Genomic DNA, 18,365 nt, shown 5'->3' with positions numbered 1-18,365 from the left:
TGGAATCAGATGGCTACATCTCTCTCCCGTGGAGGTGCTGATGGGTTCGAACTGCCTCCCTTTCCAACTAGGTGAGAGCGCTACAACTTCCGGGTCACCAGAACCAAAGTAGCCCACCACACCTGGGAAGGTGTTAAGGACTCCTGGTTTCTCAGAGGCCCAGAGGTGGTGAGCCTCTGCCTCCTCCATGTGGTTCCCTCGGCTACCTCCCTATTGGTCCCTATCTCACACTCATTTATTCAGCCATAAATATTGATGAAGCCCCTACTAAGCGGCTCTCGCTTTGTTCCACGGGCACGGACAAGCACAGCAGCGAGCCAAACAAAGACCGAGGTCTCCGCGCGGAGTCCGCAATTCTAGTTGGGGTTGCCAGCGGAGGCTAATGACGTTTGCCTCCCGGGTGGGAGCTCAGGGCCCATCCCAAAGGGGAGGGGGTGCCCCTCGAGAAGCGCCCCGAGCGAGAGGGACACCTAGCTCCCAAAGCTTCCCCAACCCCACATCCCAATCTTCCTCCTGCCCACTCGCTCCTCTCTGAGAAGGCCTCGGGGGTGGGGGGGGGTCAATGTTTAATTAAAAAAGGAAACGGGCTGTGTGACGGGGAAACCGGGCAGCCTGGGAAGGAGAGGATGGGAGGAAGGAGTCCTTTGTGCACAGGCTGGGTTGTCAATAAAGTCTTGTTGCCTTGGCAACGCAGGCCTCGCTGGGCGGGGCGATGGAGGTGCGTGCGCATCCTCATCCTAGTTTTTTGTTTTGTTTTGTTTTGTTTTAACCCGCACCCTCATTTCTTGCTCCCCACTGTGGACGCAGGTTTCTTCAAAGAGAGAAGGGCTGGGGACGGGCGGAGACGTTAACCAATGAAAAGACGAGTCGTGCCAAGGCCAGCCAATCACATGCGAGCAGTGGATTCGGCCGAGCCCACTCTCTTTCCTCAGGGACCTGAATAACCTGACCCAACCCGAGTTTAGCCCGGAGCGACAGCGCTGCGGGCCAATGAGGGCGTCCTCTGAGAGCCCCGGTGGCGGCGGAGGCGGGGTCACGTCTCCATGGTTACCGAGGAAGGATAGCTTCGTGAGCCAGTAGCAGTAGTTGGCGGGTCCTGACGGCTGCGCGGGCGGGGCAAGGTTTTGTCGGGGCATTGGCGGGGGACGGGCTGGGAGAGCCCGAGTGAGCTTTAGCCAATGGGAGAGGCGCGAGCTCCATAACGACTGCTAAGTGGCGGCGGCGTTGGCCAATAGAAAGCCAGGATTCCCGTGGGGGGCGGGCCGGGCTCGGCGGGGCAGACTAGAGGCGCGGCGACCGCATCTGACGAGAGCTGGAGGCGGCAGTGGGAGGTGGTGGTGGCGGCGGCGTGTGCCCCTGAGGAGGAGGAGGAGGAGAAGCGGGTGAGGGGCGGCGCGGGGCCCGACCTTTGAACCCCCTCACAGACCCCGCTCTGCGCCGTCTTGGCTCCTAGTCGCCCCCACCCCCGACTGTCCCCCACCCCGCCGGGCCCTGGGCGCGTGAAGGGGCCTCACCTTTCGGGCCCTGGCCTCCCTGTGTCCCCAACCCCTTCCCGGTGGCTCCTGGCCAGCCCTGTCCCTGAAGCCTCAGACCCTTCCCGGCACCCCTAGGACCTCCTTCGGACGTCCAGACCCCTCCCTGCACCCCGGACCCCTCGTCTGAGTTCTGGGGCCCCTCCTTAGACCCCCACATCCGTCCCCTGGTCCCTCCTTTGGCCTCCAACCGCTTTGTAGGAGAGTGCTTCCGAAAGTTCCAGGAGATACCCCGTTCCACTGGCCCGCGAACTTTTGGAAGCACCCCCGAGTCCGAGCACAGTGGCCCCTGGATCCTTCCTTCTAGTGGATCTTTCCGGAACTCTCCCTGGAACCCCAGGGACTTCCTGAGGTCCCCTCATGCTCTGGGGGCCTCTGGCTGGACTTCCAGGCCCCCTCTGCCCACCCCCCCTACACACCCTGGGCCCTCCGACCTGTCCTGGGAAATCACTGCCCGCCCAGGGCCCTCCATGCACCCCAGGCCTTCCCTGGCCCTCTGCACCCGCAGATCTCCCCTAGGCCCTCCCTGCACCGAAGGCGGCCCTCTCTGCTTGCCTCTGATCCAGTCCCTTCCCTGGACGCTCTGGGGCTCCCCTCTGTCTCCGCCTCCACCTCCTCTTAGCCCCCAGGCCTGATCAGCACCCCCAGGCTCCTCTGTGCAGCCCCAGACGCCTCCCCCCTCCAGACCACATCCCCGCTCTTTCAGCCCACGTGACTCCTATTCTTGTCCCAGCCCCTGCCCAGGGCCTCCCAGTCCCTGCAAGATCCCAGTCCACTCCTTGCCCCTGTCCTTGCCTCTCCCACCTGTCCCCTGTCCCTCTCTCCTCTTCTGTGCCCCACACCCTCTGGGTTCTCACTCCCATCCTCTCCACTTGGGGTGCCTCCTCCTCTGCTCCCCCTTTTCCCACCTCTTCTGCTCCCTCGCCCCTCACCAGAGGGAGCAGGTGCTGGCTTCTCTCCTTGGCTCACCCTCCCCCCCTGGCTGCGGGGACTCCCTTATCCCTGGGGTGGGGGGAGGGGTCACACTCTCCCCTCCCCCAGTGACACCTCCCACAGGGCTGAGCCCTAGGGACCCCCAGACTGCAGGCTGATCAGCCGGGCCCCAGGTCCTTAAGGACTTGTCAGTGAGTGTGCACATGCACACAGACTCTGTGTGTGTGTGTGTGTGTGTGTGTGTGTGTGTGTGTGTGTGTGTGTGAGAGAGAGAGAGAGAGAGAGCCCACGCAACCGTGCACACATGGGGTCAGGAGTGATGCCGTGCTTGTCTGTGTGTGCACAGCAAGGGGGCTATCGGTGGGGTGCATGTGTGCCAGGGCCTGTGTGAGTATGTACTTGTCGGGGTGCGTGTTTGGGGGGTTGGGTCCTGAGCTAGAGGACCTGAGGACTGATGGTGCCCAAGGCTGGGTCATTTCCTGCTTGCTTCCTGCCATTACAGCTGGTGGTCCCGAGGAGCCTGAGCTTCCTATGGTCACCGGCTGGCTGAGGCCGAGCTGAGCGTCCTCTGCCCTCCTGCAGGAGCAGCATGGTCTGGGGACCACCATGGGGCCGGACAGAGTGACCGCCCGTGAACTGTGTGAGAATGACGACCTGGCCACCAGCCTTGTCTTGGACCCCTACCTCGGCTTCCGCACCCACAAGATGAACGTCAGGTGAGGCAGCCTCAGCCTTTTCACACCACCCCCCGGGGGGCGGGGGGCCGAGAAGGCCAGGAGGGACATAGGCCAAGGCCCTGGGACCCAGGCGTGCCCTCTCCCCCAGCCCCGTGCCCCCCCTGCGGCGACGGCACCACCTGCGCTCAGCGCTGGAGGCTTTCCTGAAGCAGCGTGACCTGGAGGCTGCGTACCGGGCCCTGACGCTGGGAGGCTGGATGGGCCACTACTTCCAGAGCCGGGGCCCGCGGCAGGAGGCTGCCCTCAAGACCCACGTGAGGGCGCCCTTCCCTTTCCTTCCCTGCCCCCACCCACCACCCCCACCACCCCACCTCCCGACCCAGAAGACCCAGCAGAGAAGAGGGGAGTTGGGGGGCCCTCTGAGATGGAGTCCCCCCTCTTCGTTTGACAGATGAGGAAACTGAGCCCCCAGAGGGGAAGTGAGAGCTCACAGCAAGACTAGGACCCAGAGCAGGACTAGCACCCCGGAGAGAGGGCCGTGGACATCCCTGCCTGCCGGCCTCCTCACCCTGCCCACTCCCTCACCTCCCCCAGATCTATCGCTACCTCCGAGCCTTCCTGCCTGAGAGCGGCTTCACCATCCTGCCCTGTACCCGCTACTCCATGGAGACCAATGGGGCCAAGATTGTGTCTACCCGATCTTGGTGAGATGCAGGACGAGGACCAGAGGGCGGAGAGGGGGTCCTGAGGTGCTGGGGTACAGAGGGGAAAAGGAGAAGGATGGGGGGGGAGCTGAGGGAGGACGACAAGGTGGAAACATTGTGGCAAACAGGCTAAAGGGCGCTGAGGGGAGGACAATGATGAGGTGGGAGTACTGAGGGGCATGAGGACAAAGGTGCCAAGGAGATGACTTGCAGTGCTGAGGGGAGCAGGACAAGGTGGGGGCTCTGAGGAGAGGCCCAGCACACTCTGGAGCCTGATGTTACTGGCTCAGAAGGGGACCTAGTGGGCCCCCAGAGACTATGGAAGGAGATCCACCAGGACCCTCTTGGGAGAAGTGGACCCAGCGAGGAGCCCAGGATCCCAGTGGCCAGAGAGGAGAGCTGCCCAGCTGCCTCTTCCTTCCTCCGTGTCCACCCGAGTCCTGCATGTGCCCCAGGGCTGGGTGAGGACAGGACTGAGAGGGCCTAGCCCTGCAGTCCTTCCCAGGCCCTGTTCTCCCTGCTTATCAGAGAAGGTACAGGGTGTACCAGTCGGGTCATTGGCTGGAGGAGGAGATCCCCCAGGCCACAGAGAGAGTGGGCAGACTCCAACCAGGACCCGTGTAGAGAGATTAGGAGCTGGGGAGGACTTTCAGGTTTGTGCAGATGGCCTCTGGTCCAGGGGCTGGTGGCCACCGACTGGCTCACGGTGGGTGCTGTCTGTCGCCCCCTCAGGAAAAAGAATGAGAAGCTGGAGCTGCTGGTGGGCTGCATCGCGGAGCTGCGGGAGGCCGACGAGGGCCTGCTGAGGGCTGGTGAGAACGACTTCAGCATCATGTACTCCACGCGCAAACGCAGCGCCCAGCTGTGGCTCGGCCCTGCCGCCTTCATCAACCATGGTGGGCCTCAGGGTGGGGGTGACTGGTGGGGCCCTGCCAGGGTCTCCTGGCCAGCCTGGCTTCTTACCTCTTCTCTCCCCTACCCTCAACGGCGTCCCCTGATGGCTCCAGACTGCAAACCCAACTGTAAGGTAAGTAAGCCACCTCCCGCTTGCTACTCTGGCTCAAGGTGACCTCAGAGGCTGACGGCCTGCCCCCCAGGGGTTTCTGGGCTGTAACCATGACCTGATCATAGTGTTTACACGTTGGGCTGCTAACTGCAAGGTCACCAATTCAAAACCACCTTGTCTTTCCTGTGGAGAGCCATGAGGGCTCCCTGAAGTGGAGGTGGTGACGGGTCACTTTCACTGCCGTCTTAGGCCATGAAGCTGTATCCCAGCCTCCTGGGCTCCCCACACGCTGCCTCGGGGAGTGGCAGGGCTAGAGAGGAGGGCCCCCAGGTGTGTGTCAGCCCGAGGGGACAGGTGGCCTGAGGTGGGCAGAGCCCAGAGTGGGGCCGAGGGACCTGGAGGCGCCAGTGTGGTGACTCCAGGGCGGGCGCTGAGCAGCATGGCCTCCCAGTTTGTGCCGGCAGAAGGGAACGCGGCCTGCGTGAAGGTGCTGCGCGACATTGAGCCAGGGGACGAAGTGACGTGCTTCTACGGCGAGGGCTTCTTCGGGGAGAAGAATGAACACTGCGAGTGCTACACCTGCGAGAGGTGGGGGCGGGGCAGGGCGGGGCCAGCGGGCCGCGGGCAGTGCATGGGCAGGGCAGGGCCCAGCCAAGCCCCTGCCCCGCCCACTCTCCTGTACCCCCCACCCACCTACCCACCTCCATCCCAGGAAAGGAGAGGGGGCCTTCCGGCTGCGGCCCAAGGAGCTCGGGCTGGCCCCGCCCCAGGCCCCTGACAAGTATGAACTCCGGGAGACCAAGCGGCGGCTGCAGCAAGGCCAGGAGGGCCGCAGCTGGCGGGGCCTAAGAGGGCTGCGTGCCTGCGCCCACCCATCCCTGGCTCACCCGGAGCTCTTCTGTGGTGAGCAGGGCCTGCACCCCACACCCCACCCCTTGCCCGGTTGCCCCTCACACCCTCCACGGCCACCGGCTGCTGCCCTTGTCTGCCTCTATCCCTGTGACATTGATGAGGACTGGGAACAGTGGGTCCTGAGGCTGCTCCTACTTCTGTCCCCCACAGCCCTCTGCCAGCCCTTGCCTGGTCACCCTGATGCCGTCACGCCCATGTGGTTCCAGTGGCTGCTGCAGCCCCTGTCCCAGCCACGCCCACGGAGACGCCGCCGTCGGCGGCCTCGCCGGGCCCCCGCGCCCCCTAACCTGCCCGCTGTCCGCATCGCCCTGCACCCTTGGGGAGGTTGTGGGTCTGGCTGCCGCCTGCGGGCTGAGGCTCGCGTGGCCCTGGATCACCTGCCCCCCGCGCGCTGGACCCCGCAGCAGGATTGGCACTGGGCCCGCCGTTATGGGTTGCCCCACGTGCTGCGCGTGGACCTCAGCCGGCTGGCCCCCGCTGCCCCGGCCGCACCTGCCAGCAGCCTGGGCCCTGACCCCATCCCCAAGCAGGCCCTGGCCTTCACCCCCTTCTCCCCACCCAAGCGCCTGCGCCTGGTGGTCAGCCACGGCTCCATCGACCTGGACGTCAAAGGCGACGAGCCCTGACTGCATGGTGCCTGGGGGGCAGAAGCGGCCCCTTCCAGGTCCCCGTGGGGACCCACTGATCTCAAGGAGGAACCTGGAGCCTCTAGAAAGGTGCTGACCGCTGACCCATTCTGACATGGCCCGGGCCAGCTTGGACAACTCCGGGGAGCTGATTCCTGACTCTTATGACTGCTGATCCCTGAGCCACGCCCAGCCCGGCAGGAAGCCCCGGTCCTTGCTGCCCCCCCACCTGCCTCAGGACCCAGGGGCTGCCGCACCCCAGGGAGTAAAGCCATAGGGGGCACCCCCAGAAGGCCTCAGGAGGTGGAGCCTGTGCCGGGGTAGGGGCTCCCAAGTCGTGGACGCCCATGGGGCTACTGGGTCTATGCCCCACCCTGCAACTGTGTAAGGGCGGGCCTGGAGGCGCAGCCTCGCCTGTCTCAAGGTGCTACTCCTGGTGCTACTGGGGGGCAGGGCCCGCCCCCACGCCAGCGCGGCCCGCCCAGGATTAGAAGCACTTGAACTTTTTATTAAATCCTTGTTTTAAGCAGCCCCCTTTGAGTATGCCATGTAGAGGGGCGACACATCACTGGGGAGGGAAGGGAAGCAGGCCCACGGGGCACTGGCTGCCCCTCTCCCATCAGCTGACAGAGGGCTGCCCTGTGTGTGGCCCCAGAGAAATAAGGGACTCCGTGGCTGCGACCTGGTTCTCCCTCCAGTCACTCTGGTCCCTTTTCAGGTCGAGGGAGGCCTGAGTTTTAAGATGCTCTGGCATGAGGTCTGACACTTAGCTACAGGGTGAAGAGGGGAGTGGGGAGGGCACTCTGGGTGGAAGGCTGGGAGGGCTTTGGTCATTGGGAGGTGACAGTGCTATGTGATGTCCCCGTGAGCCCCTCTTGTGGCATAGACAGCAACGGCCCTTTCTCCTCCACCAGCCCAGCCTCGTGTCACCTGCCCCGTCAGCCCCCTGTGGCCTAGTCTGCACCCTGCCTGTCCAATCAGGGTCAAGGGACACAGGAGAACCCTGAAATGGGGTCACCATAAGATTACACACCTGGCTGGGTCAGTCTGGGCTGAGAAGGAACAGCCCTGTTCAGGGAAGGTGGAGGTCAAAGCCCCATCCATTCAGGTGGCACAGCTAGCGCTCCTGAGCAGTAGTGGCCACCTTTAAGCAAAAGACATTGCTGGCTCATATTGGCCCTATAGGACAGGGTAGATCTGCCCCTATCAGGTTGCAACACTTGTAGCTGTGTAGGGCATAGAAAATCCTCTTTTTCCCTCAGCACCTGGTGGTTTTGACCTGCTGACCTTGCAGTTTAGTAGCCCAAGACGCAACCAACTGTCTTTGGGAACTGGGAATCCCTGGTGGTTTGCTGGCGGGGTGTTCTCTGCTAACAATGGGTTGGCGTCTCTAGCAGACCGACCTAGTCCCGTAAGGAATCATCGCAACCCTACAGGACAGTAAAGCGCCCCATAGTGGATGCTGATGGGTTTAAGCCCCGCCACCTCCACGTTGGCAGACCAACAGGAAAGAGTTCAACTTCTCACTTGGTCCAACACTCCTCTCCCCCTTCCAGGCTGTTACCAGTGAAGATTTTCACAGGGGAAAGGGAAGAACTAAGGTGGGGAGATAGGAAAGCCGGCGGGGGGTGGAAGCGATCCAGAGCGGTCGGCCAGGTGGTCTCCGGTGAAGGAAACTGCGGCCTGTGGGATGCTGGAGAGCCTCAGGGGGGGCTCGGCCGGTTCCCACCTCCACCCCCGTCAGCAGAGCACCCGGTTCACTCCTGGCGCCCTGAGCAACCCCCTAGAAAAACGGCTCCCATCCATCCTGGGCAGACAGTCCAGAGGAGCGCCGGCAACACCATGGCTTTATTTATGCCTGGGGGCGGAGGTCGCCAACGCTGGACAATCAGATCTTGCCCGCGAAGGTGCCGTCTCGGATCTGCTCATTCCAGCGCTGGACCTGGGGAGGGGGTAGAGGGTAGTCCAGAGCGGCTCAGCCCGACTGGAGCCCACCCCCGGCCCCGCTGCGGCCCCGCTCGACCCCCTCACCCAGCTGATGGGGCAGAGCGAGTGGTACACGCGGAAAAAGTACTCGCAAGGTTGCGTGCTCTTCCCACGCCGGCTCATGGTCTTCATGCAGCGGTGGTAGTCTGCAGGAGGGGCGGGGTCAGGTCATGCAACAAGCCACGCCCACACGCCTTGGCCCTCCCCGGGACAAGCCCCACCCACCACAGGACCTCCGTCCCTTCCCTTTAGCTTTGTCGCCCTTCCCTGTCTGGCTCTGCCCCCTCACTCCTAAGACCCACCCCTTCACTCTCGGCTTCGCTCCACCCCTCACCCTAGGCACCTCCTAGGCTCCCGGCCGCGCCCCGCCCTCTCGCCCCCAAACCCGCCCTATCCCGCTCCCCCTCCCCTAGCGGCCTTGCTCCACATCCTCCCTCTTACCTTTCGGTCTGGTCTCCCCCAATTCTCTGCCTGCGGCCGTGGTCTGCTCTTCCCTCTTGGCCAGGCCCCGCCCCCACACTCCAGGCCCTCCCACATCCCATGCTCCTACACTCCAGGTGTCCCATGCCAACCCAGGTTCCGCCTCTTCCCTCTGGCCCCGCCCCGACAGGAGAGGCCACCGCCCCCTCCATTCTTAGCCCCGCCCCTCTAGGTCTCACTGGCACCTGCCCTGCACCCCAACTGCCTCCGTCAGCCCAGGACGCCCGCAGTGGTGTCAGACTTTTCGGATGAGGCTTCACCCTCTAACCCCGACCCTAAGCTCTCGCTCACCCAGAAAGTTCTGGTAGCAGTTCCGCGTCTGGTTCTGGTTGGGGAAGCGAGGGTCGAAGGGAGGTGTGGGCCATTTCCCCTTAGGGGGTTTCTGGATGATATCCAACATCCACGGAGAAGGCGGGTCCTGCGGGGCAGGACAAGGGGTTGCGTGGGTAGGGGCGCCCTTGCCCCAGCCCCCAGCTCCACCCCCCAACTCACCCAGCCCTCCGGCCTCACCAGGCTGATGGCTACTTGCGCTGAGTTCCTGGCTCCTCTGACTGGGGTGGGGGTGGGGGTCCCACCGAAGCACGCAGACTCAGCTTCCCAGACCTTGGTCGATTGGCTGGAACCTCCCAGTATCCCCTAGCCAATGGAGGACGGTGGAGGAGCCTGCTCCCTCCCCCTTTGGCCTCCTGCATGTAACCGACACCACCCCCCAGCCCCCACACCCCTACCCCCCCTCACCCTGGAGTCAGAAACCCACCAGGAAGGCCAGTCAGTATACTCTAGGGCCCTCACAGGTGGAGCAAGAGGAAGGCACGTGCTGAGTCTCCGCTTCACGTTTAATCTGCGAAACTGCATTACTGTTGGGGCTCGCCCCTGTCCCATTCCCTGACACCCCCAATAAATGAATCTATAAATAGCTCTGGTCTCTACTGGAGAGGGAGAATGCCCCGGCCCCGTTTCTTCAGCACCCTGCTTCTTACAGTGAGGGTGCGCTGAACCTTGGGAACCTGCGCAGGCAGAGGAAAGAGAGAAGGTGAGGTCTCTGGCGTCCTGACATGGGGGTCAGGCAGGTCTTCAGGGCCTCAGGGGTACCTGGCTGCACTGCGCTCTCCTTCAACTGAAGTTGAATCCCCTGGTTTTTGCTGTTAAAAATCCCGAGGTTGCTGCATGCTGGAGGGAGAGAGCGAGAGACAGAGAAAGCAAGTGGTGAATTTGGGGGGTGGGGTGACAATAAATAGTTGTGCCCACTGACTGCCACTCACTGGACCTTGCAGGTGGTAATGGTGCCAGACGGGTGGAGCTTCCAGAGTCAGGCTAAGGAAGCTGAAAATCAGCTCTCTAGAACCCTAGGACCACAGCCTCTTCTCCCCTGAGACCCGAAGAACTAGATGATGCCCAGCTATCCCTGCCCACCATTCTACTGCGAGCCAGAGTGGATGGACCTTGGGTAGGATGGGAGGAAGGTGTGAACGGAGCCTCGGGTTCCTGAAATAAGTGCGTTCATGTAAAAAGACCTCCTGGGCTGGTTGAATAGGCGTCCCGGTGACACAGGTTAGGCATTGGGCTAACTTATGAGGTCAGCAGTTCAAACGCACCCAGTCCCTCTGGAGGGAGACAGACAAGGCTTTCTGGTCCTGTACAGAGTCAGGATCTCAGAAACCCACAGGGGCAGTTCTACCCTGTCCTGTCGGGTTGCTGTGAGTCGAGGTGGCCTCGCTGGCATTGAGGTTGGGTTGGGTTGGGTTTGAACTGGTTGAGGCTGGAGGACTCCCCAAACCATGGTCAGGAGCGTCACCTGGGAGTGCTAAGCTCTAATTAAGAAAATCCTTCATGAGTGTGGGAATCAGCCTTACTTCGGCCGGGTTCCAAGGAGTGGTTGTGTCATTGAAAGGAAGTAATTACGAGACAAGTGAAAGCTTTGGGGTTTTGGGGTGCTCAACTCCACCATGGCTTCAAGAACCAGGTCTGAGCAGAGAGCGATTGTATACTCATCATTATCTTATAGACTCTTGGGGCTTGCAAGCGCCCTAATTACAGGTAACCTCATCTGTAACAAAGTGGGCTGTACCCATAGCCCCAGAAGTCCCTGAGTTCATTGGGAGAGTAACTAACACCAGTGCTGGACAGGTAAGGGGGAGTGGCTGTCCCCTGAGCAAGAAAAGCAATAGCAATATGTTTACCCCTATAATTAAAGGTGCCAGCCAGATAGCTATCAGCCATGTGCTTGTAAGGCAGCACTATGATGGGGGGTGGTGTGGGTAACAACTTTAGTGATGAGAATGTGATTGGAACTCATCGCTAACCCACTATTGTGAAGGCCTCCCTCCACCTAGAATCCTGGGCTGCCAGGCTTCTTAAAATAAAGAATCTGTCTGCATACTCTCTCTCTCCCAGATCCTGTTTCCCACAAGGAGAAAGGTCCTCCATCCTTTTAAAACAGAAGGGAGGGAGTGGGGGCGGGGAAACCAGATGGTGGACATGCAATAAGCAAAACAGACCCCGGACTTGGTGCAGGACATGCCCACCCCATGGAGCCACACAACTGACAGCCGTAGGGAAGGCCGGTGGGGGAACCGGGAACACGTGAAATATTACCAACTGACCGGCCGACACCCTGTGGCACATGATTGGGCAGTCTACCACTGGTCGTGGGGTGGCACAGCACCAGTGGCAGGTAGCCGCACTGTGTACAGGGTCCCCATGAGTTGAGACTGACCCCTCCGAACATCACTGCAAGTTCCCGCACCTCCCAACACCACCCTCAGGGCCCCTCTCTGAGGCAGTGACTGAACTGCCTCTCCATCCTGCCTCCTCACTCCCAGGCCTGGCTCTGGTCCTTGGTCCCAAAACCAAACGTGAGCCTTTTTCTCCGCCCTTCAAAAGCCCCGGGGAAGGAGCTCCCCACCCCTCTAACCGTTCCCGCAGCATTTTTCAAAAGAGCTTGCCTCCAAGTCTCCCATCCGCTTCTTTTTTAAAATGATGGTAAAATTCAAAAAGGATAAGCAAAAGTACTCATGACCATGGAGTCGATTCTGACTCATAGCGATCTTATAGGACTGGGTGGGTGCAACTGCCCCTGTGGGTTTCTGAAACTGTAACTTCCTCCCTCCCCACTCTGCTGAGACTGGAACTCTGTATGGGAGTAGAAAGCCTCCTCTTTCTCCCTGGGAGTGGCTGGTGGGTTCAAACTGCTGAACCTGAGAGTCTGCAGCCCAATTCATGGCAAAGCACTCATGGCATAAAATTCACCATCTGGTAGGAGGAGTCACTATGGCGCCCAGAACTGGGAGTGTGCGCACAGACCCCACCACGGCGCACCAAACCAGCAGGGCAATGAAACCACATGGAAGATTGCATGAAAAGACTGGGCTACAGGGCCGGCCCCAACCAGAGCCAATTTGGCCCCCGCTCTAGAAGTATGTGCAACACAGAACCACACTGAACCTTCAGGTGGGGGAAAGGAGCCGACTTATGCCCACGGGGAAGCAAACCAAGAGGGAAAAAGAGACTCCACATTGGCACACCAAGCCGGAGGGTGATGTCCTTTCACAGAGCTGCTTGGGCACAGGGAGAACTGTAGGACCAACAACAGCTCAAGACATGTTGTCCCCTAACGAGTGTACTGCAACAGAGCGCAGTAATGAGGACACACGGCAGGAGATAACGTGGCCTGAATCCCCCGGAACGGGACAAACCAAGAAGGAAGCATAACCGATCCGCAATTGGAACAAAGCCAATCCACAAAGCCCCTAAGAGCCCCCAGAATGAACATTGGGCTGAGAGGGGTAGCCCCTGAAATTCTTACTGTTTGGACGAGGACATTGCTGATTTGCCTATTTATGTAAGACAGACATGGGAAGCAAGATCAGGGAGAAAGCAATGGGGCCAACGACCCCAGAGGGTCTTGGGAAAGAAGGTGGGGGTGGGGGTGGTGAGCAAACAGTGCCACAGACGGGGGAACAACCAGGTAATTTGAACCAACATCTAGGAGGTTGTAGCGATCCCGTGGGTATTAGAGCAACACCAACCTAGCTGAGGTGGAAGAAGGGGGGACGTGATGGTGGGGCAGGAGGAGGCAAAAGGAAACAGGAAAGGTCTAGGAAGCAAAGCTCTAGATAGAGGTATTAACAGAGTTGTGTATTTCTCATGTAAAGACATGAGTCCATAAAAATAGAGGTATTGGCCTATGTACATATATTTATTTATAAGGCAATACACTGAGACTGCGGACGGGCCTTGGGCCTCAGCTCATACCCTCCCTCAACACAAGAACACTTTGTCCTAACAAAATGGCAGTTTGTTATGCTCCCCCCACCCAACAAAAACACACATGATCACTGAAGACAAAATGGGTGCATAAGCCGATGTCAAGACAGCGGATGGTGCCCGCTATTAAAAGATATTGCATCTGGGGTCCTAAAGGCTTGAAATTAAATAACCGGCCATCAACAGTGAAGCAACACGCCCACATGGAAGAAGCACACCAGCTAGTGCGATCGTGAGGGGTCGTCGGGACCGGGTAACAGGCATCAGAAGATTCATAACAAACAAAAATGCATTCATGATGGGGGGTTGGAGTGAACACCCAAAGCTCATCTGTGGACAATGGAACATCCCCCCACAGAGGGGTCACAGGGAGGGGATGAGTCAATCAGGGTGCAGTAGAGCACCATTGGATTGCACAATATATCTGGTCCCTTGAGGCTTCCTCGCCCCCCACTATCATGACCCCAGTGCTGCTTCCCACTCAGGACTGGACCGGAGCATGTACATGGGTGTAGGCAGGAGATAAAGCTCACGGCACACGGAATCCAGGAACAGGACTGGGAATGATGATACCAAAAGGGTAGGGAGAAGGGGGGAGAGGAGGAGAGGGGATGAAGTGGGTAGTGATCTCAGTGAATGGCACATCACCACACACCCCCCTCCAGGGGGAAGAACAACAGAAACCAGAGGGGAAGGGAGACCGCTGTCAGTGTGAGATAGGAAAATAATCATCTATAATCTATCAAGGGGCCACGAGGATGGGAGGAGGGAGGAAGGAGGAGGGAGGGGAAAAACAAGCTGATCCCAAGGGCTCAATAGAAAGTAAATGTCTAGAAAGGAACGATGACAATTTATGTACAGACACATTTGATACAATTGATGTACGGATTGTAACAAGAGTTGTAAGAGCCCCCAATAAAAAGATCTTAAAAAAATTCACCATCTTAACCATTTAGAAATGTACGATTCCGTGGCACCACAGAACGAAGGCGCACCTGACCCAAGCCCCGTTCTTTCAATTGCCCCCAAATGCATATGGCGGGGCAGACCATGAGGAAGGAAGACTGCGGAAGAGTGGCTGCCTGTGGATAATGGAGCTGGCCGGGCATACTGGAAGCACCGTGGACTGCAGGCAGGAGGAGAGGAAGCCTGCCTTGGAGGAAATGGGGCCAGGATGCTCCTTAGACACCGGCTGGCAAGACGTCTAGAAGTAGCCACCGGAAGGGACACGCGCTGGAGCAGGACATCATGCTTGGTAAAGTGCGGTAGAACCCCGGGACTGGACCGCAACAGTGCTCCACACCCTCGGATTTCAACGTGAATGTGGAGAAAGTTTCGCTTCGGAGCTCGAATCGGAACACAACCCTTGTCCTCCCTTCTCTGCTTCTTCCACCTGGTGTCAAGGGCACACCCCAACTTCTCTGTGACACCCCCACCCCACCTGGCACTTCATGTCTGTTTCTTCTGGACGGAACTGCCTCTCCCCCATCCCGCCATCCACCCAAAATATGACTTTAATTAAAAACAGACAGACCACGTGTTGTAAATGCTCACCTCTCTGGCTGTGGTTGGAAGCCCATTTGGGAGTGGGTAGTTGTTGTGTAGTGAAGTCCCTGTCATGCTTCCTTAAGATGAGGGGGTATTAAAAACAACAATAAAGGGAAAAGGTCCACTAGGCTAGGTGAGCATGAGCAACTCTGAGTTAGTGCACCCAGTGGCAATGCCTGGGAAGGTGATGGGAGGGGAAAAAGAGCTGATACCAAGGGCTCAAGTAGAAAGAGAATGTTTTGAAAATGATGATGGCAACACATGTACAAATGTGCTCGATACAATTGATGTATGGATTGTTATAAGAGCCCCAAATACAATGATTTTTTTAAATGCAGAGACAAAAAAATATTCACAGTCGCAGAAACCCACAGGGCAGCTCTACTCTGTCCTCCAGAGTCACTATGAGTCGGAAATGACTCAATGGCAGTGAATTGAGGTTTTGTTTTTTGGTAACTTCCACTAAATGACTTTTTCCGGGATCAGGGAAGGTGGGGGAAGGATCCTGATTGGACTCTCTGATTCTGTCATGAGTGAATGGTGGTTGGAATTGTGATTGTAAACACTTGGATTAAGTGGAGAGCAAATGCTTTGAAAATGATGAGGGCAATGAATGTATAGATGTGCTTTACACAACTGATGTATGTATGGATTTTGATAAGAGTTGTATGAGCCCCTAATAAAACATTTTTAAAAAATACTTGGAATCGAACTAGGGGATTCGTGAGGTTTTGTCATCTTGCTGGCTTTTAACGGAGCCATCTCAGAAGCAGGAGGTGAGGAATCTGGTGCCAGAAAGGAGGGGAACGTGTCCTTCGGACCCTGAGATACCTGTACACGGAACCCCTTCTATCCGGGAGACAGCTGTGAGGCTGTGGCCAGCAGCAGAATCAGGAGCCGGAGCATGAGACAGGGCAGTGGACTTCCCAGCTCACAGAGTAGGTCAAGTGGAATGTCCTTGGGCAGGATGCTGGCTTATGAAGTGGGCTGTCTCCTGGAACTCAATTGGGGGAACTAGGTTTGCTGACCTAGGGAACTAGACCTGAGTGCTTTCAGGGCTGAGGCTTATGGCAGAGTAGCATGCCCTCTGGACATTTTTTGGCAGCTCTAAAAGAGCTTTGCTTTATAATATTGCCCAAGCAGGGCAGAGGCCAGGCCAAGCAAGTTCACTGCTGCTCCAGTGGGTCCTGACTGAAAGCAGCCCGGTGGGACAGGTAACATGATGAGTCTAATCGAACAGACCTGTGCACTCCTGTGCTGATTGCAACAGTTTCCACAATAGCAGTTACCTGGAAACCACCGCCATCCCTGCCTGGAGAGGCATGGATGAACAAGCTCAGGTACACTCCGCCTGCAGAACTGCATCCACCTGTGAACCACAACGGTCACCCCCTTAAACATCTCAAGATGTGGGCAGGACTGGAGAACACTGTGCTTAGCAAGCTCAGCCCCTCTCACAAAGGTAAACGTTTTAAGGTCGCCATTGTTACAGGGAAAAACAAAGAAGAAATGCCATTTATACACCGACAGACAAGACTGGCTACTACCAGGAGGCACTGGGTGTGGTTGGGGGGAGGACCACTGGTACAGGGAGAGGGGAGGGACGACAACATCAACATCAACCACATCAACAACCACATCAACATCAACTACATCAATATCAACAGTATCAACATCAACTACATCAACATCAACTACATCAATATCAACAGCATCAACATCAACTACATCAACAACAGCAACCACAACAGCATCAACTACATCAACATCAACTACATCATCAACCACATCAACAACAACAGCAACATCAACTATATCAACAACATCGACAGCAACCACATCAACAACATCAACATCAATCAGCTACATTAACATCAACTCCATCAACAACAGCAATATCAACATCAACTACATCAACATCAACTACACCACCAACATCAAATCAGCTACATTAACATCAACAAAATGCAGGATTAAACTTGAAAGAAAAAATGTTTTGTTTTTTAATTGCTTCACAGTAGAAAAATAGAGACAGAAAGAACCCTCCCGATTCCTTAACCCTCAGATCTAGTCTTCTGTCCGAGAGGCTGATAGAAGTGGGGAGAGTAAAACTGGAGTGGACTTGGCGTCTTTAAGGACATGCAAGTTCATTTCAGACCTTTTTTAAAAGCCACGGTTTCCTGGTGTCCTAGACATCCATCTGCACTCGCTCTACTTGCCAGTGGCCTCAGGCTCCCTCGCTGCCTTAACTACCATCCACAGGTGAACCACCATGTCTCATCCCCTGGGCTCCAGCGCCACTTATCCATCCACGTTGCTGCCGACCCAGTGTCTTCACCCAACACCTCAAAGCCCTGGCATTCAACTCGAAGAAGCTCCCCATCTCTCCTCTCTAAAACCTCCTCCCCTCAGCAGCTTGGCTTCCTTGGTGCTCTTGGTGCTCACTCCCTCCTCCCTGAGCCTCGCAGCCTGAACCTCACCATCACCCTCCACGCCACTCCTCCCTCCACATCTACATGCCCAGCCCGTGCACCAAGCCATTGGCTCCACCTTCAGACTAGCTCCTGAAGCCATCGCTTCTCAATGTCCCAGCTCTTGTCCAAGCCACTGCTACTCTACACGTGGCGCCCAGGCTCTGGGGGCCTAATCAACAGCCACTCCAAGCGGAGCAGAGGAAGAGACACACTGCTTCCTTAGGAGGCAAGCCCGCGGCGCATCCTTCAGTAACTAAGGCTGTTTGGTGGGTGCACAACTTCTCCCATCTTCCAAGTGACAGTTATACTGCTTTTTCCCCCAACACTAAGAATCGTGAATGACATGCAAGTGGGTATGTCTTCTTAAGATACATGGCAGGGCACCGTGGCAGTGCCCAGGCAACGCGGCTAGGGGGAACCTCTCTGTGCCCGTCAGCCCACAGGGATCTGGCAAGCACCCTCCTCACAGCCAACATGCCCAAGAGGAAGGTCAGCTCTGGCCATGATGGAGGGGAGGGAGGAGCCGGAGAGGAGTCCTGTGTTAGGTTGTTGGTGAAACCCACCCTTGCCAAATGGAGACAAAGCCAAAAAAAAAAATTTTTTTTAAAGCAGCAGGAAATGATACATCTTCAGACAAAAAAGTGCAAGCCAAAGGGAAAAGGGGGAACAAAGGGAAAACAGGCCGAAGTCGCTGAACCAAGAAACTGGAGCCGATCCACCTGCCGAAAATGGAGACGGAAAACGAGGAGAGTCCAGCCTCGGGGGAAGCAGGAGGAAAAGAAACCGAGTCTGAGGAAGGTCCAGCTACCATGTCTAATCAGCGGCCCTGCTGTCTCCCTGCCAGTACAAACCACAGGAATATTTTTCTCAATTATACTGCAAATGCAAGTTTTTTTTAGTAAATCTAGAAACATTTTTAGTAAATCTTTAGTAAACATTTTTAGTAAATCTAGAAACTTCATCCCCTGCCCTTTTTTTCCCCCAAGTGTAAATGGTTTTTAAGATGTGAGATCATTTACAGGTTGTTTAATTTGGGGTACAATCAGAAAATAGTGGGATGTCAGATGGTGGGAAGATTTGCCTGTCTTGGGTATCAACATACCATTCCATGGGGGGGGGCGGGGGGGGCATTTTCTGTATCCCTAACACCAAATGTACCCAATGACAGTTTGGAGTCACTCTCATGCACTTGTATGACCTGAACAGTTAACATTTTGTTTT

At 57.4% G+C, this 18,365-nt stretch overlaps 2 protein-coding genes across 4 annotated transcripts; one reads left to right on the top strand and one right to left on the bottom strand.

The window, feature by feature from the left end:
• Positions 1–1,320: 1,320 nt before the first annotated feature.
• On the top strand, positions 1,321–6,913 carry KMT5C (lysine methyltransferase 5C). 2 transcript variants are annotated; one of them, XM_075537351.1, is made up of 9 exons: positions 1,321–1,382; positions 3,048–3,181; positions 3,291–3,456; positions 3,737–3,846; positions 4,579–4,742; positions 4,854–4,873; positions 5,304–5,440; positions 5,565–5,755; positions 5,915–6,913. In XM_075537351.1, the coding sequence occupies exons 2-9, from the start codon at positions 3,072–3,074 to the stop codon at positions 6,388–6,390; spliced, it is 1,374 nt and encodes a 457-aa protein (XP_075393466.1). In that variant the 5' UTR covers positions 1,321–1,382; positions 3,048–3,071; the 3' UTR covers positions 6,391–6,913. The 2 variants fall into 2 exon arrangements, with proteins under 2 accessions (XP_075393466.1, XP_075393468.1); XM_075537353.1 differs by lacking the exons at positions 1,321–1,382; positions 3,291–3,456 and having other exon boundaries at positions 3,057–3,181.
• Positions 6,914–8,224: 1,311 nt separating this feature from the next.
• On the bottom strand, positions 8,225–9,256 carry COX6B2 (cytochrome c oxidase subunit 6B2). Of its 2 annotated transcripts, none has more exons than XR_012780879.1 (3): positions 8,818–8,940; positions 8,422–8,522; positions 8,225–8,332 (listed from the first exon to the last, which is right to left on the bottom strand). XR_012780879.1 is itself a non-coding variant. In XM_075537451.1 (3 exons), the coding sequence occupies exons 1-3, from the start codon at positions 9,254–9,256 to the stop codon at positions 8,279–8,281; spliced, it is 264 nt and encodes an 87-aa protein (XP_075393566.1). In that variant the 3' UTR covers positions 8,225–8,278. The 2 variants fall into 2 exon arrangements, 1 of the variants encoding a protein (XP_075393566.1); XM_075537451.1 differs by lacking the exon at positions 8,818–8,940 and adding an exon at positions 9,148–9,256.
• Between the last annotated feature and the right edge of the window lie 9,109 nt (positions 9,257–18,365).

The sequence above is a fragment of the Tenrec ecaudatus genome, chromosome 18, assembly GCF_050624435.1.
Source record: "Tenrec ecaudatus isolate mTenEca1 chromosome 18, mTenEca1.hap1, whole genome shotgun sequence".
Taxonomy (NCBI): domain Eukaryota; kingdom Metazoa; phylum Chordata; class Mammalia; order Afrosoricida; family Tenrecidae; genus Tenrec; species Tenrec ecaudatus.
The sequence above is the reverse complement of the archived record's forward strand: the minus strand, read 5'-3'. Positions and strand labels throughout refer to the sequence as shown.